Source organism: Scyliorhinus canicula, chromosome 19 (assembly GCF_902713615.1).
Source record: "Scyliorhinus canicula chromosome 19, sScyCan1.1, whole genome shotgun sequence".
Taxonomy (NCBI): Eukaryota; Metazoa; Chordata; class Chondrichthyes; order Carcharhiniformes; family Scyliorhinidae; genus Scyliorhinus; species Scyliorhinus canicula.
The window spans coordinates 30,546,913-30,573,774 of NC_052164.1; the positions used below are offsets into that span (position 1 = coordinate 30,546,913).

Consider the following 26,862-nt stretch of genomic DNA (forward strand, 5'->3'; position numbering starts at 1 on the left):
TTGCTTCCTACTAACCAGCTTTCTATCAATCTCAAGACTCTACCCGCAATCCCATACGTTTTAACATTACAAAGTAATCTGCTTTGTGAGACCTTGTCAAAAGCATTCTGAAAGTTTAAACAAACCACATCCACTGGGTCTCCCTGGTCAACTCAACTAGTTACATTTTCAAAGAATTCCAGTAGATTTGTCAAGCATGATTTTGGTTTCGTAAATCCATGCTGTATTTTTCTGATTATAACACTGCTATCCAAATGCTGTGCTATGAAATCCTTGATAATGGACTCTAGCAACTTCCCTACTCCCAACATTAGGCTCACTGACCTATAGTACCCTGTTTTCTCTCTTCCGCCCTCTTTGAATCACGGGCTTCTATTAGCTACCTTCCAATCTGTAGGAGCCATTCCAGAGTTCAAAGAATTTTGGAAAATGACCGCCAATGTATCTACTGTTTCTAGGTCTACTTCTTTAAGTACTCTGGGATGAAGATTATCGGGCCCTGGAGATTTAGCCACCTCCAATCCCATTAATCTTCCTAAAAACTACTTCTCTACTAACACAAATTTCCTTCAGCTCCTCATTAAAACTTGTGTTTCCCCGATACATTATTCATGTCTTCCTTTGTGAAGACTGAAGCAAAGTATGAATGGAGTTTCTCAGCCACTTCTTTGTCCCCTGTTTCTGACTGTAAGGGGCCTTTCATTCACTTTTATCAATCTCTTTCTCTTTACATACCTACAGAAACGTTTACAGTTAGTTTTTACATTCCTTGCTAGCTTACCTTCATATTGTATTTTCTCCAACTTAATCAATCCCTTGGTCTGCATTTGCTGAATTTTAAACTGTTCCCAATTCTCAGGTGTATTGCTTTTTCTTGCAAACTTGTGTGCCTCTTCTTTTGAACCTAACACTGTCTCTAATTTTCCTTGTAAGCCATGGTTTGGACATGGTTCTCTTTCAACTCTTGCGCCAACAGGAATAAACAAAATTTGGAGTTCACCCATTCGTTCATTTAATGCCCGGCATTGCCTGTCCACTGTCATTCCTTTCAATAATATTTCACTGTCCATCACAGCCAACTCATGCCTCATACCATCAGAGTTACCTTCACTGAGATTCAGGATCCTAGTCTTAGAACCAACTACCTCGCTATCCACTATGATAAAGAATTCTGTCATATTATGGTCATTCATCCCCAAGGGATCTCTCACAATTAGTTTGGCAACTAATCATTTTTCATTACAGAACACACAGTCCAAGATGGCCTGTAACCTTGTTGGCTCCTCAATGTATTGGTCCAGGAAACCATTCCGTGCACACTCCAGAAATTCCTCCTCTATTTTACTGTGACTAATTTGATTCACCCAATCTATATTCAGAATAAAGCAACCCATAATCACAGATGTTCTTTTAACACATGCATCTCTGATTTCCTGTCTAATGTTTGATGTAGTTTGATTTTGGGGTTTCTGTGAGCAGAGGAACACCCAGTGGACTTTCTGAGATCAGAGGGCAGGACGATCACCTGGAGGCAGCAACAGTGGGTGCAGCAAGAGGCTGAGGTAAATCTAAATAAATATGTCGTTGCCAATATTGGCATCCGTCCATCATAAGACCATAGGTGTGGAGTAAATCAAACCCTTTCAGGACGGGGTAGCTTCACTTTTACTGATGGCGGACAACATCAATCCACGAGAAGCAGGTTCTGCCACAGCTTAAATGCTGCACATGAGGTCGTTACCAGGTGTCATGCATTATTATTTTTGGTGTTGGTGCCTGTTGCCAAACTACTGCAGTAAGTAATAGGCAGAGGTAAAACATTTTTAAAAAGAAAAAATTAAATCAAAATTTGTCTATGAAAACTGAATGTGAAAGGGAGTAGCAACCAGACCTGGGCTGGTCATGGCAAAGGTAGGTAGACTGAGTAGCAAGTGCCATTTATTACAAATACTGGATGCACATCTTACTGCTAGTACAGCATTATTCAATGCCAGGAGACATTACTACATTGTACCATTGGGAAGGATGTGTGACAGGAAGTCTCAAGAATTTTTAATAAATTAGGCACGATATAGATAAATTTGTGTTATTGAAGAGGTTAATAAAAATAAACATAGATTTATTGTTTTTTTCCATGGGCCGGATGTAATAGATTTTGCCAGGGGGACCTTGTTTAAATGAAAAATAATTTAAACCAAAGATTTGAGAAACAAAGGGCTGAATTCTCTGCCATCAGGATGCTCCGTTTTGCCCGCAGCCCGGGGGTTTCCTGATGGCGTGGGGCTGCCCCACTACGGGAAACCCCATTGACCAGACGGTGAAACGGAGAAGCCCGACGGCCTGCTGAATCAGAAATCTGGCGCAGCGGGACGGAGAAACCAGCCCAAAGTGTCATTTCTGAGGTATTTAATGTTTCTGCTTTTCCCGTAAACTCTACAATTCTTGACGTAAACTGTGATTTTAGAGAATGACCCCATGGTTGTTGAGAACTAACTGGTAACTCACAGAAATGGCCATTTCTCATATGTGACCCTAGATGGTGAACGCCAGCTGGCTATTTCATCGCAGTGAACCTGGCATTGGCATTTTCACATTTGTGAGAAGGAATAACTAAATAATGGTCAGGAACTGCAATCCTGGCTATGTTTCCCCATTTCATTCTAATGATATCAGATGAATCATTGCTGGGTACCTGTCAAGTTAACACAGGGTAACATAAGGCTCCGGCCTGAACTTTTGGGGGTATATAGGGCAGGAAGGTATTGTGTAGTATCAGTACTTTTGTTCCACGTATTAAACTTCAACACATACCTTCTATTTTCAAATATTTTATGATGATTAAAAGTTCTGGGCTCAATTCACCTAAATGGGAACAAAGTCCCATAGCGAGTGTGTTTAGCCGCATGTTTCCCGGCGCTCGTAATGCTAAGAAAGACATGTCTATTCAACACGACTTGCATTGTATAAGGGTCTCAGTGGGGAATGCATGGCTGAGGCCACACATAGCCCCGTTTTGTACACTAGGGAGCTCCGCACGCTAGAACCCCTCAGTGTAGCGAGAGATCGGGATGCCATTTTTATCTTCGAGGCCCCCAAAGCAATCCCGACCTTGCCCCAGCTCAAACGCACTATGGGAGGGTCCTCAGCCGCACCACGCGCCGTCAGCACCATTCAGATCACCACCGGCTGATCACATATGCAAAGAATGCCAACTTGGCACCCTTACCATGCCTATGCCAGCTGGCAATGCCACCTGGACATATTGGAAGTGCCAGGCTGGCACCCAGGTGACACTGCCAGGATGCCCAAGTGTAACCAGCAGTGCTAGGGCACCCTGCCCAAAGGGCATGCAACTTGGGGCTCTGAACCCCTGGGAGACCCCCACGAGTGCCATTCCATCTGGTCCCAGTTTGTGAGGGGCAGTATTGAACGGCATTGCCCAAGGTCTCCAAGGCAAAGGGGATAAGTCCCAAAGCCGCAGGTACCTCAGGAATTAGAGTGAGACCAGCTGTCTCACTCTAATATGCAGATTTGCCAAAAAGTGATTCAGCCCACAATGGGCAGGATTTCCATCGCAAAGTCTCACGAGATCACACTCGATCTCACGAAATGTTGCGAGCTGGGTGGATCCCAGGAGAGGGGTCTTGCGGCTTTTATTTGCCAGGCTGCACTGCAGTGAGCTGCTTTTTCGGGGCCGCGTGACCGTTGGATCGCGCCCCCATTTAACCAGCGCTATTTCCATTTTGTTGGAGATTGAATTGTTCTTTTCTGGAGGGTACATTCCATTAGAAATCGAAGGCAGAATAATTTGCCCTCGCCCATGATCCCAATCGGAAAGTTACAATTTGGACCAGTATTCTTATGTCCCAGTTATTATTGCTGTTTCATTTTAAGATATACAAGACCAGTTTAGACCAGTGTGGTTGGGTGATATTAATCAGGTGAAAGGTTGCTGAGTGGGGATCCAGCCATGTTCACACTATTAACCCAATTAAATCCACGCCAACAAAGCCTGAGGACGAGTTTCCCGCCTGGCCACCAAATGCCCATTTAAAGACCTCATCTCACCTTCGCTGGTATCAACCCAGCAGCGGGTGACTAAGTTCACCATGTGTGGAACACAGCATGTAAACCTGAGTGGGTTTGCCTGCAGGTGCCGGTGGTGGGGTTTGGGGTGGGGGGAGGGAGAGGGGGGGAGTAGTTTGTCATTCAAAAGTACTCTGTGCCTGATTTAGGGCCCTGACAGTAGGAAGGGGAGGAAGGTGGGGGTGACCCACTGAAAGCCATGCCCCTTCCCTTGCTGCTGAGTCCTCTGCCTTGTGACCTCCATCCCTCAACTGTGGCTTGGGGCAGGCAGCGATGATACGAGGTCTCAGATGGGTGTTGGTCAGACAGTAGTCAGTGCCTCCCTGGAGGTCCTGCAATTCAGTAAATCTGATTGGCCGGTAGCCCTCGGCCGGCAGGAATTCTATTTGCAGGGTTCTTGATCCTGGGGAAAGGCCTATCAGATACCTGAGTGGAAGAAGATGCGCGAGGCTTTCATGAAAAGAGGCAATGTGGTGGTCTTTCCGGCTCGTCTGCCAACAGCCGAGATAGCTGTTGCCTCCTTAAGATACCCGCCGTTTGCTATAATACGGCACTTCAAATGAATCTGAATGCAGATTCTGCTGCTGACTTCTCATGAATTTAAAATAAATCTTACATTGAGGTAGGGATTTAACAGTCAAAATTGGCATCCTACTTTGTCAGTATTCAAATTAATTTTGAGGTATATTGATGCATTTCATTGTGTGAAGTGATTGAGTGTTTACACGGGTAATGTGAAATCTGACAGTGTGCAGAATTTATTGATATCAATTTTTCAGCGTTAGTCAGTTAATATGCTCAATCAAAACAGACTTTCCCAAACTCTCCTGCCTACTCCCTCCCTGGGAAGGGGCTTTGCTGCCACTTCTTGAAATGATCTGTCTCACGCTCCCGCAGGTGGGGGTGCTACAATTTGCAGATGTCATGATAAGACTGTGAAATGCCAGTCTCTACCCGACAGAGGCACACATTTTTCAGGGGAGGGAGAAGGGGAGAATATCCCATTTAAAGATACAGTCCATTGAGGTGGGGAATGGGTGACCTTTAGGTATTTTCTTTTCACCAGTCCAGAAAATCATAGAATTATCATAGAACAGTACAGCACAGAACAGGTCCTTTCGGCCCTCAATGTTGTGCTGAGAATTGTCCGAAACCAAGATCAAGCTATCTTGTTCCTCTTGACAAGATATTCAACCTCTTTTGTGAACCATGGTTCCCTCACACGACCATTTCCTCCCTGCCTGACAGGGACATATCTATCAAGGACATGCAGTATTTGTTCCTTGAACAAGCTCCACTTTTCATTTGTGCCTTTCCCTGAGAGTTTCTGTTCCCATCTTATGCTCCCTAATTCTTGCCTAATCGCATCATAAATACCCTGCCCCCAATTATAAACCTTGTCCTGCCGTATGGCCCTATCCCTCTCCATTGAAATAGTGAAAGACACCGAATTGTGGTCACTAAGGTCATCCAGGAATAAAACTTCACCTTAAACAACTTTCAAATCGTGTCCCTCTCCCACCAAATTCACAAGTGGAGGATGGATTTAAAAACAGTGGCTCTCTCTCCCTCCACCCTCTCTTTGTCTCTCTCTCTCTCTCTCCAGTGTACAGATTTAGGAACTTTTAATTCAAAAATTGTAAGCAGGATAAGAAGATGAGCTGCCTGAGAAAGGCTATATCACAAATATAATTTTTTTATTAATGTAGTTTGTTGAAGATCTTCATGAAAAGTTGCTCTATGTGATGAACAATTTCCAGGTGCAAATGAACAACCGTAGCCCAGTTGAAAGAACTCTTGCCGCCTCGGCGGAAACTTCTGGGTTCATGTCCCAGTCGTGAACATTTTATGTTCTGGTTTGAAATTAAAACCTTCTTCGTATCACAGTGTGCGATTTGCAATTTTAATTGGCACATTAATATTTGCCATTTCTGTTTGATTTTCTTGTCCCGTAAGGCATTTATTTTCCAAAGTGATTCCTCTCAAACATTTTGCTTCCACCATTATTTTGTTTGCTGCGGCCATCAGAGGCAGGTCCGATCTGTCAGGTGCTCCTGGTTGGGGAAAAGCAAATGTTGTTCTTGAAGGATTGGAAAGGCCTTTGTGCTTCATGTGTTAGGTCTGCCCCTCTCCTTATCCCAGGCCGACCCAGACCTTTCTGACTATGGAACCTGCACCTCTCGCTACGTCCTCATGGCCATGCTAGCTCTTGGAGGTATTCAATTATTTAAAACTCAATTTGACGCTTGGTCAAAATAATAACATCACCCACCCCACCCCCACCCCGACCATCCACCCCCTACCGCCATGTAGTTTGTTACCGATAATTGCACATGCTCCTCCAAATTTCCCCAGATGGCCACATATTGCAGATCCATATTGCTGGTTGCTGATCCATGGACCGGAAGCTATTTAAATAAACTGACTCTGGTAAGTGGGTGCAGTCATCCCAGTGGGCTGCGGGTTTGCCATCCTAGGAACAGATTATGTCCATCTCATGATCGGAACTCCAAGAAGCTGGATCCCTGATTTTAGCACAAGTGGAGATCGGAGCTTTGCAGGGTGAGGATTATAGTGTGTGCGAATGCCTGTGCATGTGTATGGCTTTTTTGTTCGTTCATGGATGTGGGCACCGCTGGTGATACATTTATTGCCCATTCCAGGTTTTCGATGAGAAAGTGGTGGTGAGCCGTCTTTTTGAATTGCTGCAGTTTGTCTGGTGTAGGTACACGTACACTGCTGTTAGGGAGGGAGCCCCAGGAACTGATCCAGAGACAGTGAAGAACTGAGAAATGGCGAGATTATTCCAAGTCAGGATGGTGTATGACTCAGGAGGGGAAATTATAGGTGGTGCTGTTCTCATGCATTTGCTTTCTCCTTCGAGTGAGGGTTTGAACGGTCTTGTTGAAAGAGCCTTGGAGCTGCTGCAGTACGTCTTGTTGATGGTGTGTACTCTGCTACTGCGACTCAGTGGTGCAGGGAGTGAATGTTTAAGATAGTGGATGGGGTGCCAATCAAGTGGTCTGCTTTTTCCTGGATAGTGTGTCTTTGTGCAAATGCTCATCAATATTTTTTTCAGCATGGGTAAAGTTCCATTCAAGGATTACACTCTCTCATTTAGTCTATTGCATACCGTTTCCCTGTAATTGGAATATCTCATGTCTGTGTCTTACCAGGTGTGGACAACATTAAATAATTGGCAAGTCTCGGGCTCATATATTTTACAATTCCTAGGTTGCATTTTACTGGAAATCTCAGTTGTTCATTTAAGAAAAATGTTTAAGCAACTCAGTTGAACTAGGTCACGAAGAAGAACCTGCTCTTATTAAAAGTAAACAAATCATGAAGATAATAGTCGTGCAATTATAGCACCAGGTTCAGTATGAAATGCATGCCTCGTAACAGGCAGGTTTGTATTGGCAAACATTAATTTCCTCCTTGGCCCCCGATATAACACATTAAAGCAAACAGATTTGTCGCTCTTCCAGCTGGTGTAGGTCTTTCAGAATTCCAACACCCTGACAAAAATCTTGTTGAAGTATAAATATGAACCCTGCAGGCACCCAAACCATAGCTCAGTTCAATACTAATGTACACCAGCCCTAAGCAAGTTACCATGACAATGACATGCCCATGATGTCTCACACAGCACTGATCTTAGATTACACAATGGCAGTGACTGCGGCTAACAGAAAACTCAGAGATACCAACAACATTCAATAATGAAGATTTCCTTGGAGAAATACAAAAGTGGGACCAATAAATAAATGCATTTAAAAGTGGTCAAAATGTGCCTCAAAAGTGAAGATCACAAGATTGACATTTTTGACATTTGGCAAGAGTCCAATGCCGATACTGTGGGAACGAGAGGACACAGACTTAAGGGGCGAAATTCTCCGCGGACCGACGTGACGCCCATTTCCGGCGGGAAAAAGCGGTGCGGATGACTCCGGCGTATGGGCCTTCTTTTAAGCCGTTAATCTCCGTTCCCGAAAGGGCCAGCAGCGGACTGACGCGATACGCGTCAGTTTCACCGCTGCGGAAGTGGCGAGTCCCGGCGTTTGTGTGGTGGGGAGAGAGAGACCCGGCGTTTGGGGGGGGGGGGAAGAACAGAGAGACCCGGCGTTTGGAGGGGGGAGGGGGGGGAGAAGAGAGAGGACCCGGCGTTGGGGGGGGGGGGGGGGAGAAGAGAGAGACCCGGCGTTTGGGGGGGGGGGGAGAAGAAGAGAGACCCGGTGTGGGGGGGGGGGGGGGGGGAGAGACCTGGCGTGGGGGGGGGAGAGAGAGACCCGGCATTGGGGGGGGGGGGGAGGAGAAGAGAGAGACCCGGCGTTTGGGGGGAGGGGGGTGAGAGAGACCCGCCGTTTTGGGGGGGGGAGGAGAAGAGAGAGACCCGGCGTTTGGGGGGAGGGGGGAGAGAGAGACCCGCCGTTTTGGGGGGGGGGGGAGAGAAGAGAGAGACCCGGCGTTTGGGGGGGGGGAGAAGAGAGAGACCCGGCGTTTGTGGGGGGGGGGGGGAGAGAGAGACCCGGCGTTTGGGGGAGGGGAGGAGAAGAGAGAGACCCGGCGTTTGGGGGAGGGGAGGAGAAGAGAGAGACCCGGCGTTGGGGGGGGAGAGAGACCCGGCGTTGGGGGGGGGGAAGAGAGAGAGAGACCCGGCATTGGGGGGGGGGGGGCAGGAGAAGAGAGAGACCCGGCATTTAGGGGGGGGGAAGGAGAGGGACCCGGCGTTGGGGGGGGGGTGGGAGAAGAGAGAGACCCGGCATTTGGGGGGGGGGGGGGAGAAGAGAGAGACCCGGCGTTTGGGGGGGGGGAAGGAGAGAGACCCGGCGTTTGGGGGGGGAGAAGAGAGAGACCCGGCGTTTGGGGGGGGGGGGAGAAGAGAGAGACCCGGCATTTGGGGGGGGGGAGGAGAAGAGAGAGACCCGGTGTTTGGGGGGGGGGGGAGAAGAGAGTGACCCGGCATTTGTGGGGGGAAGAGAGAGACCCGGCGTTTGGGGGGGAGAAGAGAGAGACCCGGCGTTTGGGGGGGGAGAAGAAGAGAGAGACCCGGCGCTTGAGGGGGGTGGAAAGAGAGAGACCCGGCGTTTGGGGGGGGAGAAGAGCGAGACCCGGCGTTTGGGGGGGGGGAAGAAGAGAGAGACCCGGCGCTTGAGGGGGGTGGAAAGAGAGAGACCCGGCGTTGGGGGGGGGGGGGGGGGGGGGAGAGACCCGGCATTTGGGGGGGGGGGAAGAGAGAGACCCGGCGTTGGGGGGGGGGGAAAGAGAGAGACCCGGCGTTGGGGGGGGGGGGAGGGGGGAGGAGGAGAAGAGAGAGACCCGGCGTTTGGGGGGGAAAGAGAGAGACCCGGCGTTGGGGGGGGGGAAAGAGAGAGACCCGGCATTGGGGGGGGGGGGGGGGGGGGAAGAGAGAGACCCGGCGTTGGGGGGGGGGAAAGAGAGAGACCCGGCGTTGGGGGGGGGGGGGAGGAGGAGAAGAGAGAGACCCGGCGTTTGGGGGGGAAAGAGAGAGACCCGGCGTTTGGGGGCAGGGGGGGGAGGGAGAGACCCGGCGTTTGGGGAGGGGGTGTTGAGGAGAGAGGGAGGAAGGGAGAGAGGGAGGGAGGGAGGGGGGGGGTTGCGGCGTTGAGAGGAGAGGAGAGAGGGGGGGTTTGCGGCGTTGAGTTGAGAGGAGGGGGGGGGGTTGCGGCGTTGAGTTGAGAGGAGAGGAGAGAGGGGGAGGGGTACCTGCGTTGAGAGGAGGAGGGGTACCTGTATTGAGAGGAGGGGGGGGTACCTGCATTGAGAGGAGAGGGGGGGTACCGGTGTTGAGAGAGAGGGGGGGTGGCGTTGGAGGGGGTAGGGGTGGTGAGGGGGGTAGGAGCGTTGGAGGGGGGTAGGGATGGTGAGGGGGGGTTGGGGTGGGGGCAGCGGCGTGCAGAGGGGGGGGGGCGACGGATGCCCGGGGTCAACACACCGTCGCCCCCCCCTCCTCTCAACACCCCTTGTGCCAGTGGGAGAATGCAAATGGGTCAATGTGAATGGGTCCGGCCAGCACGGTGGCACAGTGGTTAGCATTGCTGCCTCACGGCGCCAAGGTCCCGGGTTCAATCCCGGCTCTGGGCCACTGTCAGTCTGGAGTTTGCGTGGGTTTCCGTGTTTCCCAGTGTTCTCCCCGTTTTTGCGTGGGTTTCACCCCCACAACCCAAAAGAAGTGCACGGTAGGTGGATTGGCCACGCTAATTTGCCCCCTAATTGGAAAAAATGAATTGGGTACTCTAAATTTTAAAAAAATATTTGAATGGGTCCATTTGAATCCTATCAACGGGCTAGGCGTGGGATTCTCCAAGCCCGCATGAGTCTCTAGTCCTGTGGGCCGGGATTCACGTGGGCGAGAATTGATGCAAGTATTTCCTGACATGGTGAACTCCCTGACTGGGGGTTATCAACAACAAGCGCTCTCATGTTTTCAGGTTTTTACATTGGATATTTTCTTGGATCGGCATCATCCACCATTCCTGCAAGTGGACCTTCTAGGTTGACATTTTCGGCTGCGCCCGCTGCAAAATCGCCATGGACGGGATGGCACCATGCATCTGAGTCCGTTGACCTCGGGCGGGAATTTACGGTTGCCGGACAGGCGCAATCGAAAAACTCCACCCTATATTTCCAGCTACCTAATCTAGATGCATTGTTTTATGCCCAGGTTCTACCGAGATCATTGCTAATGAAATCTAGAGACCCAATCACAAGAGCCCTTAATTTGTATACTGGGCACTGGAATGTACTAAGTTCCTCCCAGAAAACAAACTGAATAGATACACTCCTGTCAAATTTAGTGTTTTAAAAGATTCTCCTGGATGTCGCCACCACCTGCCTCTATCCCTACGGTGGCATATATATAGAATTCTAAAGTATTTCTCTCTGAGGGGGTTAATCTGCGGAATTCTCTTTCCAGAAAGCAGTGGAGCATGGATCATTGGAATTTTTTGAGGCTTCATTGGGCAGATCTTTGATGGATAAGAGAGCCAAGGGTTTTAGGGAAAATGGAGTTGAGACCAGAACCAGATCCGCCATTATCTTTCGAAGGGCTGAATGACCTACTCTGGCTTTTTTTGCGTATGATCTCACGGACAAATAAGTGCTATTGACAACCTGGTCAAAACGCTTCTATAATTATTGTATACTTCTTGAATATATAAGATAACAAAGAAACAACACATTTATCTTTACAATCATAGATTTTACAGGCAAAACGGATTGCTTGCCATAGTCCCTGACTAGGTTAGAACTGATTCGTAGAACACAAACCAGTTCTGCGACTGTTGACTGTGAGATCTGCAGATAGATAGCTCACTGAAGGTTGACTGTGGCCAATACAATTCTGGAGAAGGTGGATTCTGACCTCCTATTGTAGCTCACACAAGGCTCTGGGCAATCAATGTCTCCTGTCTCCTTATCAAAATGTCTATAAAACAGCTTGCAATCAAAGCTGATGCCCCAGGCTGAACGGCTTCTTTGACCCATGATCATGTTGCCTATCAACATACTCACTGAGAGAGGAATAAAACAACCAGCTACCCTCTTTCTCATGGTATAATTAGAACAAGGACAATTCATCAATACCAAAGGAAAATAATCCTTGGCAACGACAGGGATGCATGTCATTAAATGCAAAAACTGCAGCCGATTGCATCACCATCTGTAATTTACATTATTCTCAGACTTATCAATTTGCAGCCATGGAGGACACAACAGGCAACTCATCTGGAACTGAACAGATGTTTCATCTTGTTCCTGTGCGATTCTGCTTTAATTCTTACATGATGATCCCAGAAATCCACGGTAACAATTAACACACTGTTAAGAAAAATCAGTGCTTGTCACAAGTACAAATGGAGGTGATTAAATATTATGCGGAACATAATGTTCCCGAAATGCTGAGGTTTACAAGTGTCATGTCTAGTAAGGACGATTAATGCAGGCACATTTCTTTGAATGTGCTGCATCCATATTTTACCATACTTGTTCAGTCCAAATAGAGCCACATAAAAAATAGTTGTTATTATTTCGCTTTTAATCGCGTTTTAGATTATGGATTATAACAGCGAGAGTAGCTATGTAGCCTTTTAAATTACTTGTGACTGTAAGATACACTGTTGTGTATTCAAGAAAGTTTCTGTATATTTGCAAATGAACTCAGTTTTCTTTTTATCAACAGTTTTTGAGAATTTTAACAATGGTAGAATTGGAACTATTTGACCAAAAACTGAGTCGGACCAGCCATATACATACTTTAGCGACAAGAGCAGGTCAGAGGCTGGGAATTCTGCGGTGAGTAACTCACCTCCTGGTTCCCAAAGCCTGTCCACAAGGATTGCAATGGAATAATCTCCACTTTCCTGTATGAGTGCAACACTCAAGCTTCGACACCCGCAAAGCAGCCTGCTTAACTGGCACCACTCTTCCACAACCTTCAACATTCATTCCTTTAACTGCAGACGTACAATAGTTTGTGTGCCATCTATAAAATGCAATGCAGAAACTCACCACGGTTCCTTCGACAAGGGCAGCAGATGCATGAGAGCAGCAACACCTGCAGGTTCTCCCTTCAAGCCACTCACCATCTTGACTTGGAACTCAACGATTGTTCACGGTCGCTGGTACAAAATCACCCTAATGGCACTGTGGGCTTACCTACACCACATGGACTGCAGCGGCTCAAGAACGCCGCTCAGCACCACGTTCCCAAGGGTAATTAAGAATGGGCAATAAATGCTGACCTGGCCAGTGATGCCAGCACCCTGTGAAAGAATGTTTAAAAATTGTAATAATGTTAAAGATAATACATGCTAAAAGGATAATGCACGCTAAATGTTTCCATCAAATATAAAATTCTTACTTTGCATCATATACGGCTGTAACTTTTCTCCTGGCTCTACAATTCTGTCAGAATAGGAGGAAATAATTCTTACCAGCTTCACCCCAGACCGGCAAGTAGTCATCCTGTTGAATGTCCAACATAATTTCAAGACCATTGCCGGTCCCACCCTGCACGGTGGTCAGCAGGGGCTTGTTATCACTTCCTGAGTTAAACATGTAGCACTTCCCATATCTGGTAAAAACCTGAGGGAAAAATAAAAGATAAATATAAATAATACAGGCCAGTGAGGGAGTTAACTCTCCACTATTTGGCACTCACATTGTTCTGTTTTATCAATCTGCATTTAGGAAAAATGCTATCGTCAACTCATGTGGAACTGAACAGATGTTTTATTCCTGCTCCAATATTTAACACGAAGTTATATTCTAATCTGTTCTGCATATTATATACAATGACTTGCATTTATATAGCACCCTTAACATAGTAACATGTCTCAAGCTGTTTCACTTCAGCATAACCAGGCACCAAACTAAAGAATGGGACGTTAGGGGCAATTGACCGAAACCTTAGTCAAAGAGGTACACTTAAAAAAATCGAGCGTCTTAAAAAAGAGATGGAGCATTTTTTGGGGAGGGAATTCCAATGCTATGGGTCAGGCAACTGAAGACACAGTAGTCAAGTAGGTCAGGGTGCATGAGGATGGGAGGAACGCACATCAGAGGGTTGCCGGCCTGCAGGAGTTGTATAAATATGAATATAATAATTTGTACCATCCTAAAAATTTAGTTCAATACACTTGGGTGGATAAATGCCTGTCACATTCATAAATTTTGCAATATCGTGGCGCATGTAAAGTCCATTGCCGCTATTGACCTACAATTCACAAATAGTGACACATGTGACTTATTGAGGCTGTTCACATTAAATCTCGGTGCTCTCCGCGGGTTAATTCTCGGAGGCGGGAGATGACCCGCCATTGACTAGTGGCGGAATCTTCTGTGTCGCTGGTCCTGTCGCTGTCAATAGGATTTCCCATTGAATTCACACCCTGCTGTCGGGAAACCTGCGGCAGGGGTACACCTTCAACGGGACAAGAAGATCCCGTCAGTGCGAATGGCCGGAAGATTCCGGCCAATGTGACCAGATACAACACATATTTTACATAAATCCAATTCTAGGCTTTCTCAACACAAGCTGTAGAACCGTAAGCAGGGAAACCCAGCTCAAAACTGCTAAATCCCAGTAAAAAATCAGCCACACTGTCACCAGTAATACCGTAGTTCCATTTTAAGGTATGCAGACCCATTCAGACAAGGTTTGCTTCATTTCCAAACTTTACTGGTTTCCACATCTCCACTGGATTATGTTCTCGACATGGACCTCACCACATTCAGTTCATAGTCAACGCTGCCATTTGTTGTTAGACAGAGGGTGCCTCTGTAGCCACTTACGTCTCTTCCTGGCACACCTTTTGTTTCTTTACTTCTCCCATGACCACCTCCATTTTTGCCTTTCACCATCATTCTTTTCTCAATTGTTATGTCTTGTGGTTCCCAGAAATTCAAGATAATCACACTTTTAAACACAAATGTATTTTTCTTTAAAAGTGCATTTCTTAGATCACACCCTGTCCTGTGGACTGATACATTGCTGCTCCGTATCCTGTCTGTAGTGCAGCAGTGAGTGATGTGAATACGCATGAACATATAGTAGCTAAACCATGTTGGAGTGATATATTACAAAATCCCTCTTTCTTTAAAAAAAATCATGCCTCCATATGTCAATGCACCAGTTCTAACCATTAACATTATTATATTATTTCTAAACTATAAAAGTTTACCAATTGACTTTTATAATTAAATTGAACACGTTAAAAGTCTTTTATGACTTGTTTTCTTCAGTCAAAAAATCATTTTTCATGCATCACTTAGGTGGTGAAATGTTGTCCCTGGTGGATTAAAATTTGTATTGTTCTCAATGATGAGTTGACACACTGTAACATAGAATAGAAACATAGGGCGGAATTCTCCGACCCCCCGCAGGGTTGGAGAATCGCCCGGGGCCGGCGTAAATCCCGCCCCCGCCGTGGCCGGTATTCCCCGCCACCCGGGAATCGGCGGGAGTGGGAATCATGGCGCGCCCCCCCGAGGTGATTCTCCGGCCCGCGAAGGACCGAAGTCCCACCGCTGACAGGCCTCTCCCGCCAGCGGGAATTGGAGCACCTCTGCTGCCAGCGGGATTGGCAGCGCGAGCGGGCCCCCGGGGCCTGGGGGGGGGGGGGAGTGCGGGGCGATCGGACTCTGGGGGGTGCCCCCACGGTGGCCTGGCCTGCGATCGGGACCCACCGATCGGCGGGCGGGCTAGTGCTGTGGGGGCACTCTTTTTCTTCCGCCGCCGCCACGGCCTCCACTATGGCAGAGGCGGAAGAGACCCCCCTACCGCGCATGCGCCGGTGGTGACGTCAGCGGCCACTGACGCACCGGCGCATGCGCGAACCGGCGAAGGCCTTTCGGCCAGCCCCGACTCCAGGCGCCGGGTGTCAAAGGCCATTGGCGCCGGTTTTGGCGCCAGTCGGCATGGCGCCAACCACTCCACCGCGGGCCGAGCCCCTAAAGGTGCTGAGAATTCCGCACCTTTGGGGAGGCCCGACGCCGGAGTGGTTGGTGCCACTCCGTTACACCGGGACCCCCCGCCCCGCCGGGTTGGGGAGAATCCCGGCCATAGAATCCTTGCAGTGCAAAAGGAGGCCCATTGAGTCTGCACTGATTCTGTGAAAGAGCACCCTACCTATACTTACTCACCTGTAGGTAACCCCGTAACCCACCTAAGCTGTACATCCCTAGACACTAAGGGGCAATTTTATCTTGGCCAATCCACCTAACCTGCACATCTTTGGAATGTGGGGGGAAACCGGAGCACCCGGAGGAAACATACGCAGATGCAGGCGAACATGTAATCTCCACACATTCATCCAAGGCCGGAATTGAACCCGGGTCCCTGGCGCTGTGAGGCAGCAGTGCTAATCACCGTGGCGCCCACACTGGTGAAGTGTGTGCTGCTCCTGGTGTTGTTGGAGATATGTTCGAAGTTGTTCCTATGCTGTCACTTGTTAGTGACATTGCAGATGTCGCACCACTTATTGGTAATGCTGTTGATGTTGTCTCACTTCTGATTGGAGGGTGCTTCATAATGTGTGTACGAACTTCAACCCTCAGCGATGCTTCCTTCAACGCATGGTTTACTGGGACCAACTGCAGGACCGTCTGTTTCAGTGACTTTGAACATACAGCTAACTTATTTTCCTTTGCTTGTCCATCTGATTTGGGTTGTTCCTAGCTGTCAAATTTCAGTTCCCATGTATGCTGTCAGTATGGCATTGCTCACTTTCATAGCATCATTTTTCTGGTACCAATTTTCTTTAAAATTTTCCAGAAAGGTCTTCTGATATAGTCTGAGTGGCATGATATTACTCTGTGCTCCTGTATAAAACTGCAGCTTCAGATTTATCTTCCTGATCTGAATGGTGTAAGAATTTATTTTCTCATGAGAACTGTCGCAGCCAGCCATTTCATGCAGTTATATGATTTCTAGGTCTACTGTATCTTCAAACTCCCCATTAGTTTGCAGGGTATGGATCTTTTCAGTTCTTTTCTTTCTCATTCACCCTGTTGCTTGGCCTCTGATTACTGATTTTCCATCTTTTTTTGATCTGCACATCTTTTCCCAGTGATGGTGCTTTCCACAAGCTCTTCAGTTTGATCCATAAGCGAGACGTTTCCTTCTGTTTGTGAATTCATGTGGTCGCCCACAGCTCCAGCACATCTTTCTCTCACTGTCTGGTGTATATTCTTTTGTTGCTGTCTCACTGCATCAAACCTGTAGTCTTTCTCTTATCTTAAATGAAGGCTAGCCATTTGGGTAGCCAGGGTCTTTATCTGTCTCAAACAAAAATAGAAAATACTGGACAATTTCAGCAGGTCTGACAGCATCTGTGGAGAGAAAAGGGAGCTAACCTTTCAAGTCTGGATGACTCTTTGTTAAAGCTCTTTGTCTTTATCTGTCTACTCATGGCCTCATCGCTCTGACAGCTTCGACAGGCTGGGATAGTGATAGCTTTTCGAAACAGAGCTTTTTGTACATTGGGGTGTGCAGCGTGTGATGAATGCAGGAGTTTTTTATATAGTTTGCACTATATGAACCTGATGCAGCAACGTTATTGAAATCCTGTCTTCAGGTATACATACACATATATATTGGTTGCAGTAATATTAAAAACAAAATCCTGGCTTAATATACAGGCAGATTCTGGGCTGGATTCTTCGGCCGTGTCCCCTGCAAGATTGCCACGGACGGGATGGGGACCATGTAAAGGTTTGTTGGCCTCGGGCGGAAAATTCCGGTTGTCGGGCGGGCGTGGCTGAATAATCATGCCTTCAGTGTTTGCAAAAGGGGCAATTAAGATGTAGCAAAGTTAGATCATCATTCATTCCAACCATGTACATGTTTACAAAGTGAGGCCTAATGAACTTTTGCTAATTGAAAGAAGATTCCCTAGAGAGTAGATGATTTGAGACATAGACTTAGGTAAGCAGGTCTGGGGATCTGAGTGGGATAAAGGTGAGGCGATGTAATTAATGAAAGTTTTTTTTTTTGCAAGGAGCTTGAAGCTTTTTAAAAATTAATTTACAGGATCTGGGCATTGCTGGTTAGGCCAGCATTTATTGCCCATCCGTAGTTGCCCTTCAGAAGGTGGTGGTGAGTTGCCTTTTTGAACTGCTGCAAAGCTTTTGCCAAACGCTGTCAGGTTAAGCAGTAGTCTCCCAAAAACAGCAATACCTGCAGCTGGTGTCTGCATGGAATTCTCTCTCGGTAAGCAGTCTTTTGAAGAAATCTTTATCTAGAGGAGAACAAGTATCCCTGTGTTTGCTAACTTTATTCATAAGTGGCTTTTGACCCGTGATGGTCTCCGTTTAATTGGAGATAGAGAAATCAGTTAGAAGTTAAAGTATTTCCTCTTGTCGCTAAGAATTGTTTGAACTATTAATTGAAAGCTATTTTCTGCGAGGTTAATGTGTTTTGTCCTAGGTTAAGAATAAACTTTGCTTTAATATAAAAGATGCCTAATGGTCAGTGGAATCACTCCTGGAGTGAAGTATCCTTTCCTTGCAGTTTTATAAATGAAAAAAAAAAGTGTTTGGGATTCTTGTCCGGAATCCTGTGTTGGGGTCCGGTCCGGGATCTTAAAAAGAGCCCCAAATGAGCAGAGTCGGAAGTCCAGCACACCCCATAGAAAAAGTGACATTAGGTGGAGTAGCAAAATTGCATGGCCTGATTCACTGGCATGGCCATTTCTGGATTGTGAAAGGTCGGTAGCTTAATTAGTGACATTAGCATCAAGGAAGTTGGAATGTGCATGTGTAAAGTCGATTCCAAGTTTTGAAACCAGGAACAAACACTTAAAACCATATATTTAAACTTAAGACATTAGTCAGTTACAATTTGCTTTGAAAAGGTATTTAAATTAATTTCTTAATTATCTGAGGTCTCCATGGATATAACCAAATTTTGAGTCTGATTTTTAATTCCCCAGAGAAGACAATAAAACATACCGGTGAGCAGCAGTATCTTCAGATTTTTAAGCTGTTTACTACTTATCTATTTTGCAGTGCCTTTGGTTAAAGAACTGTTCTGCCTCTCTTGAAGTGCTGGAATTATGTGTACAGCGAATTGCTTGAAAGCACTGAAAAGCAGAGATAGGCTGGGTGCTTAACCTACTGGAGCCTCTGATCTTGGCTAGTTGGCTTCCACCAGCAAGATAATGCCAATTAATAAAAGGATTGCAGCGAAGCCCCTGTTCAATGGAGTGAGCTGCCCCCAGTGAGCTGCCTGTTAGAGCCCGAGGTACACAGTCCACTTAGCATGAATATTAAAATGACACTGAACATAGTGTGATGAATGTAAGAATTTATATATATATATTGTACTATGTGTCTATTGCAGGAATGTTATTAAAAGAATTTAGGTTAAAATATCCCGATTATGGGCGGGAATCTCCGTCTCGCGAGACCCGTTTTCTGGTGCGGCACGTCCCCAGCGGCAGCAGGATCCTCCGTCCCGGGAGCCAGCCACTGGGGTTTTCCATTGTGGCCACCCCACCCGGTTGGGAAATCCACGGGTATGAGTGCGCGGCTGGCGAAGCAGAAGATCCCACCGACAGGGAATTCCGCCCTATATGTCTCTAAAACTGGGATTAAGGGGTTAGCAGTTAGACAGGCTGTGATGTCATTCATGGGAAGGCCTGGGCCTGTTTCTAGTTTCATTTTCAGCCCTTTACTGTGTCTTTATTTTTGTTCATTCACAGGCCAGCATTTATTGTCCATCCTTATTTCCCTTGAACTGAGTGGCTTGCTAGGCCGTTTCAGAGGGCATTTAAGAGTTAACCACATTGTTGTGGATCTGGGATCACATGTCAACCAGACCAGATAAGGATGGCAGATTTCCTTCCCGAAAGGACATTAGTGAATCAGCTGGGCTTTTACAACAATTAACAATGGTCTCATGGTCATCATTATTCTTTTAATTCCACATTCTTATTTATTGAATTCAAATTTCAACATCTGCCGTGGCTGGATTTGAACCCAGGTCCCCAGAGCATTACCCTTGATCTCTGGATTATTAGTCCAGTGACAATGCCACTACGCCACTACGCCACCACCTCCCCGTCATTTTTAGAGTCCTGCTCTGATTCTGAGGTGAAGAGGTGCTTTTCTCAGATTGACTTCTGAAAGCTTCTCTCCCAAGGACTTTGTAAAATTTATAAGCCATTAAGTGTTAACTTTATTGTTAAGTGGCATTTGACCTCTGCATGTGGATTTTGCTTAATTGATATTTTAGAAGTAGATGGGAAAGTAAGCCCAAAGACCTTTTTTTATATTTATAAAAATTGTTTAATTGTCCATTGAAAGTCGTTTTTTCCTTGGCTTTTAAAGGGGTATTCCTGTGTTAATAATAAAGTTTGTTTTAAGATACAATATTCCTCATTGTCAATTTAATCACTCCGGGAGCAAAGCATAATTTCCTCATAGTTTACAAATTGAAAAACTGTCCGGTTTCCAATATAAATTGGGGCCTCGTCTAAGGTCCTTAACAATATTTCAGGTCGTGAATAAGTTTATCTGGCAGATGTGGGACCTGCTTCACCCACCTCCCATCCAAATGAAAGGCATCTGACGTAAATCAACAGTAATGAGTTTTGTACAGATCCTTTACTGCAATTAATATTCATGTCCCTGTCAATTGTAAATCAGAATGAACAATGCAAATGTTCAGTGACAGTCAAAAAGTTTTGCTTACCATTCTCTAGAATCTCAATTTTATTCCAAATAATGGACTAAGGATAGTGGAAAATGTATCTACTTATAATGTTAGGCTATTTGTGTATATATTGTTGTCCACTGTAAATCATCCTGTCTCCATAGACAATGCATTAGAGCTCAGAAATGGGCCAGTCAACCCGACAAGTCAATGCTGGTATACTCCACATGCATCTCCTACCACCACTTTTCATTTAAACCCATCAACATTCTATTATCGGGTCTGCTGAAAGGCCATCAAGCTCAAATGTTAACTTCATTTCTCTTTTATGCATGCTGTGTGATCTGCTACGTACTTTCAGTATTTAAATTTTATTTTAAATTTTCAGCTTTTTCCTTTTAGTCTTATGTTCCCACCAACATGTCCTTCGCCTCGGGTTGCCAACTCTGGCTGGACATATTTCGGGAGGTGTCATCACATGACTCCCCAAGACTCCTACCATGGGCACCCAACATGTTAATCATTATAGAGCCCTGCCTTCCCAAGCCCTATCGATGAGTCCCATTTTTGACTTTTAAAAATCTGGTCACCGACTATATTATTGGGTGATACTTGAATATTAAGTCCCATCTCCGATTTTCTTTTTTGGCTGGCAAGTGTTCAACAAAAATCCTATTTTTTTGAAATGCCCCTATTTTGTTTCCTCCTGGAGTTCCATCTTCGATTCCTGGAGTCTCCAGTCCAATCCTAGATGGTTGACAGCCCTACCTTCACTGTCATGGGCTTAGTGGTAGGGCAATGCAATTGGTACTGGGCTTGTAATGCAGAAACTGGGATGAATGATCAAATGACATGAGTTTGAATCCCACCATAGCAACTGAAGAATTTAAAATCGTTAGTTAAATAAATCTGGAATGAGAAAGCTCATATTAATAATGGTGACCTTGAATTGTTCAAAAACCCTATCTGATTCACTCATGTCCTTATGGGAAGGAAATCTGCCATCCTTACCCAGTCTGGCCGACATATGACTCCAGACTCACAGCAGCATGGTTGACTCTTAATTGCACTCTCAAATAGCCTAACAAGTCACTCAGTTGCATGAAAACCACCAAGATTTTTAGTACATGGACTACAGCTGTTCAAGGAGGCAGGCAACAACCAAGGGAAATCAAAAATAATGTTGCAAGTTGTGGTAGAAGGTTCCAAATTCTATCTACTCTCTTTGCACAGATGTTTCTACTGGATCCTGCAGTGGTTCTTCGACCCATTGCCATGACTTCAGCAGATCCATGGAAACCCAAAGAAACTGGGTTTCTGTGCAAAAGGCTTAGCAAATGTTTGAAGACCATCTGCAGAAATCCAACCCTTCTCACTGTCCAAGATTGTCCAGCAAACATGCTTAATAATCTCTTTGAAATTCACTTTATTGTGGAGAACTACTCCAATGCAATCTATTTTGTCTGAACCAATGCCTGAAGGATCATTTTTGAACTGATTGTAAAGCCTGATATCCTCGACGGCTTTAGCAACAACTTCAATGCATGGAAAAGAATATGGCTGGAAAATGCAGACTATATTGCCATGTTGAACGAAAAGTTGGTTATTGATTTTTAGCAAAAGGAATATAAAAACCTGACTTTTGCTTGTTAGTGGCATCAATAAGTAACTCACATAGCTTCTCTCGACTGTCGGAGTGTCTATTCCATTGTTGGTCTTGTATGGCTGGCATGGGCCTGACAAGTAGGACATATTTAAAACATCAAAACAGCCGGAACATAAAGTGAATAGTACAGAGCCAATTCATTTTGACACTTGATCTTCTGATCTTGTCAGACTCGAAGAAATGCTCCAGAAAGAAAGTAAACAATGTATTATTGAATTCTGTTTCCCAAGGAATAAAATTAAATGAATAATTAGCTGTCTAGAGATGAAACATTGCTTTGTATAATGAACGGCGGCCCACGAGCAACCATATTTTTTCTAATCAAAAAAAAGTAGCATTCTCTCCAGGAATGTGATATAGGCTGTAATGCCTTTATGAAGGTTGGTAAAACTGTTTTCATCCTGCACTGCGATTATTGAGAAAAGGCAATGGTAAAACAACAACCAAAAGACAAATGATGACTCCATTTCTAAATAAACCAAAGCAGGCAGGAGGAGAGACTAATGTTGCAGGAAAACAAGCAGGAGGAGAGCCCTCATTATGGATTAAGAGAAGACAAACAGAAAAAATCCCATAAAACTCAGCATCAGGAACACATTTTCTTCCGAAATAAGATTGCCAGCTATTTTAAATACATACTCTATTTGTACAGATGTTCTCCTGAAGTCCCCCTTGGGGTTATTAGTGACCATCCTGTACTTAAGGTCCACAGTTCGGCCACAAGTGGAAACATCTTCTCTATGTTCCTGCTATGATGACCATGAAAGGACACGGGAGATCAGCAATAGATCTCCCCATGGGCTTTGGGGAATACAAACTTCCCTGTTAAGCGGGTGAAGGCTCGCCCAATGCAAGGTGCATGGTGAGATTTTAAAATCCGTGGTTCTGACCTGGACCAACATCTCCGTATGTCCCTGGACTGGGACGTAGTGTTGTACGCCGCGGTAACAGCCCTTTTTGTTACTACAATAAAGGGAGTTATTGTCATTAGACTGGCCTTGGCAAAGTCACTACATTGGCGACGAGGAGTAAAAGTCAGTTTTTCTGATCAACCAAAAGAGTTGAATACGAGCAGCTTCTCCGGTAAGAAAAAAAATTCCTCTCTCTGGTAAGCTTGAACCTTATCAATTTAATGGAGAAGACTGGGCCCAATACGCGGAGTGAATACATTACTTATTCCATGCTGATAACATTGTGGGGGATGAGAACCAGAAAGTGATTCAGCTGACAGCATGCAAGACTCTGACATTGAGCATGATTGATATGAAGACTCAGGTTCTGAGATGCAAGCAGGTGCCCTGACTTAGCAGATACCAAGGAGTAATCTGCGCCGGTAACTCTTTGATGCTCGCTATGGAGGCGAAGACCGCCAACCCGATTCCGTTCCACACCCGATGGACCTCAGGCTGATCACAAAGAGGTGGAAGAAACCTCCTCGCCCTGGGAGTACTGAGGGGGAATCGGATGAAAGGTGGAGGGATGTTAATAATAATCTTTATTAGTGTCACAAGTAGGTTTACATGAACACCGCAATGAAGTTACTGTGAAAACCCCCTCCACACTCGGGCACCTGTTTGGGTACACTGAGGGAGAATTCAGAATGACCAATCCACCTAACAAACACGTCTTTCGGGACTTGTGGGAGGAAACCTGAGTGCCCGGCAAAAACCCATGCAGACACGGGGAGAACGTACAGACTCTGCACAGACGGTGACCCAAGCCGGGAACCAAACTCAGATCCCTGGCGCTGTGGAGCAATAGCGCTAACCACTATGCTACCATGCCACCCACTATGATGCCCACAAAGGACACATGGGATCGTCAATAGATCTCCCTGTGGGCTTCATGGAATACGAATTTCCCTATTGAGCGGGCAGAGGCTCTCCCAATAGGAGATGTTTAGCGGGAGTTTAAAACGCGCAGTTCCGACCCAGACCGGCATCTCTGTAGATCCTGGTGGAGGTCTTTTTTGTAACTACAATAAAAGGGAATTATTGTCAGTAGACTGACCTTGGCGAAGTCACTATGGTTTCCTAATCAAACCCTTTGGCTATCTTGAAGACCCCTATGAGGTCATTCCTGCAGTCATTGCTTTTCTGCTGATTTACATAGTTGGTGACCCAGAACCTCCTGCTAGTTATTTCTGCAACAGTCCATCAACCTTTAGCCATAACTTCAGCCAAAGACACATCAACATCTTTCGAAATAGCATCATTGTTTATGCTGGTTCAATGGCTTTCTACATTTCTATCAGAAAAAGTTTTATATTCAAATATAATCTATGATTAATCATATTTTTCTTATGCTGCTTTAGTCTTGGTACTTTAACAAATGAAGAAGAATCAGATATTGCTTACAATTTTAAAATGTATAAATAATTACAGTGCACCTCGATTTCCCAGTAAAATAGAATTCAACAAACTGAAAAGTTGGAACCTTCTTTATTTCACTTGTGTTACTCGTCTAATTAATTGGAATGCGCTGTTATATTGAAAATTAATAATTAAGATAAATTTCCAGCCTCAAACTCCTATTTTTGATTACTCAGGCCATTTTCATGTCTGTTGAATATTATAAACGATGGCGCTATGAATAATGTGGAGATTCTTCTGCCTGCAGAATGTGGCCAGTAATTGGGATTGATTGCCTATTATTGAATGTCTGTAATATTTGGACAACTAATAAGAACGGACAGGAAATAAGCAGTTTGATCACGAGCTGGTTATATTGTGGGCAGGTTCTTTAGTGCGCAGGTTCTACAGTGGGCAAGTTCTATAGTGGGCAGGTTCTATAATGGGCAAGGTCTATAGTGGGCAGGTTCTATAGTGGGCAAGTTCTATAGTGGGCAAGTTCTATAGTGGGCAAGTTCTATAGTGGGCAAGTTCTATGGACAGAGGTTCTATAAATGGTAGGTTCGAGGGTGGGCAGGTATTATTGTGGGCAGGTACTATGGACAGAGGTTCTATAAAGGGCAGGTTCTAAGGTGGGCAGGTTTTATAGTAGGCAGGTTCTACAGAGAGTAGGTTCTATAGATAGCAGGTTATATAATGGGCAGGTTTTGTAATGGAAAGGTTCTATGGTGGACAGTTTATATAATGGACAGGTGAGCAGGTTCGAAAGTGGGCAGATTATATGAAGGGCTGGTTCTATAGTGATGGGGGTGTCCTATAGTGAGTAGGTTCTATGGTGATCAGGTTATATATTGGGTGGGTAGGTAGGATGGCACGGTAGCACAGTGGTTTGCACTGTTTCATCACAATGCCAGAGTCCCAGGTGCGATTCCCATCTTGGGTCACTGTCTGTGCGCAGCCTGCACGTTCTCCCTGGTGGGTTTCCTCCGGGTGCTCCTGTTTCCTCTCACATATTCCGAAAGACGTGCTGTTGGGTAATTTGGACATTCTGAATTCTCCCTCAGTGTACCCGAACAGGTGCCGGAATGTGGCGACTGTGGGATTTTCACAGTAACTTCATTGCAGTGTTAATGTAAGCCTGCATGTGACAATAAAGATTATTATTATTCTAAAGTGGGCAGGTTCTATAACAGTCAGTGAGTTGGTTATACAATGGGCAGGTCGTACAGTGGGCGGGTTCGAAACAGAGCAGGTTCTACTGATAGCAAGTTCTATAGTGGGCAGGTTCTATAGTGACCAGGTTCTATTGTGGGAAGATTCTATAGAGAGCAAGTTTGATAGTGAGCAGGTTCTATAGTGAACAGATTCTATCCTGAGCAGGGTTCAATAGAGAGCAGCTTGTTTAGAGAACCGATCCGAGATTGGACAGAGCAGGTTTTATAGCGAGCAGGCTATATAATGGCAGGTTTTGTAGCGAGCAGTTTCTATAGTGGGCACGTTATATAATTGACTGGTTTTATAGCACGCAGATTCCATAGTGTGCAGATTCTATGGTGAACATAGTACATAGAGAGCAGGTTCTATATTGAGCAGGTTCTACAGTGAACAGATTATATACTGAGCATGTTACATAGAGAGCAAATTCTACAGTGAACACATTCTATGACAAACAGATTCTTTAGTGAAAAGGTCTATAGTGCATGATTCTATATAGAGCATGTTCTATAGTGAACAGGTTCCACAGTGAGGTTTTATAGTGGGCAGATTATATAGTGAGCAGGTTACATAGAGAGCAGGAGCCTACCTGGCAGGACCGGGGGTTCCCGGCGTAGGGGAGTGGCGCCAACCACTCCGGCGTCGGGCCTCCCCAAAGGTGCGGAATTCTCCGCACCTTTGGGGGCTACGCCCGCTCCGGAGCGGTTGGCACCTCGCCGACTGGCGCCAAAACTGGCACCAGCGGCCTTTAAGGTCCGCCGCCCGGCGCCGGCCGAAAGGCATTTGCCGGTTCGCGCATGCGCCGGTGGTGACGTCAGCGGCAGCTGCCGCTGATGTCACCACCGGCGCATGCGCTCTGGGCGATTCTCTTCCGCGTCCGCCATGGTGGAGGCTGTGGCGGCGGCGGAAGGGAAAGAGTGCCCCCACGGCACTGGCCCGCCCGCCGATCGGTGGGCCCCAATCGCGGGCCTGGCCACCGTGGGGGCACCCCCCGGGGTCCGATCACCCTGCCCCCCCCAGGACCCCGGGGGCCCGCTCGCCCCGCCGATCCCGCCGCCACCAGAGGTGGTTCAAACCTCGGCAGCCGGAGAGGCCTCCCAGCGGCGGGACTTTGGCCCATTGCGGGCCGGAGAATCGCCACAGGGGGCTCGCCGCAGCGCATTTCCCGCCCCCGCCAATTCCCGGGTGGCGGAGAATTTCTGCCACGGCGGGGCCGGGATTTTCGGCGGCCCTGGGCGATTCTGCGACCCTGCATGGGGTCGGAGAATTTCGCCCCAGGTTCTTGTTATGGGAGCGGTGTTTTCAGAACCCCAAAATGTATCATGGAGTTCAACCAACCTCTCCCTTTAATGTATTGTTGCTTTTGA

At 46.3% G+C, this 26,862-nt stretch overlaps 1 protein-coding gene across 1 annotated transcript in view; it reads right to left on the bottom strand.

The window, feature by feature from the left end:
- asic2 (acid-sensing (proton-gated) ion channel 2) overlaps positions 1 to 26,862 on the bottom strand; it is a 510,486-nt gene that overhangs the window by 190,077 nt on the left and 293,547 nt on the right. Inside the window, exon 2 of the mRNA XM_038779460.1 lies at positions 13,041 to 13,191. Within this exon, the coding sequence (XP_038635388.1) occupies positions 13,041 to 13,191 (151 nt within the window). The remainder of the gene's footprint in view (positions 1 to 13,040; positions 13,192 to 26,862) is intronic.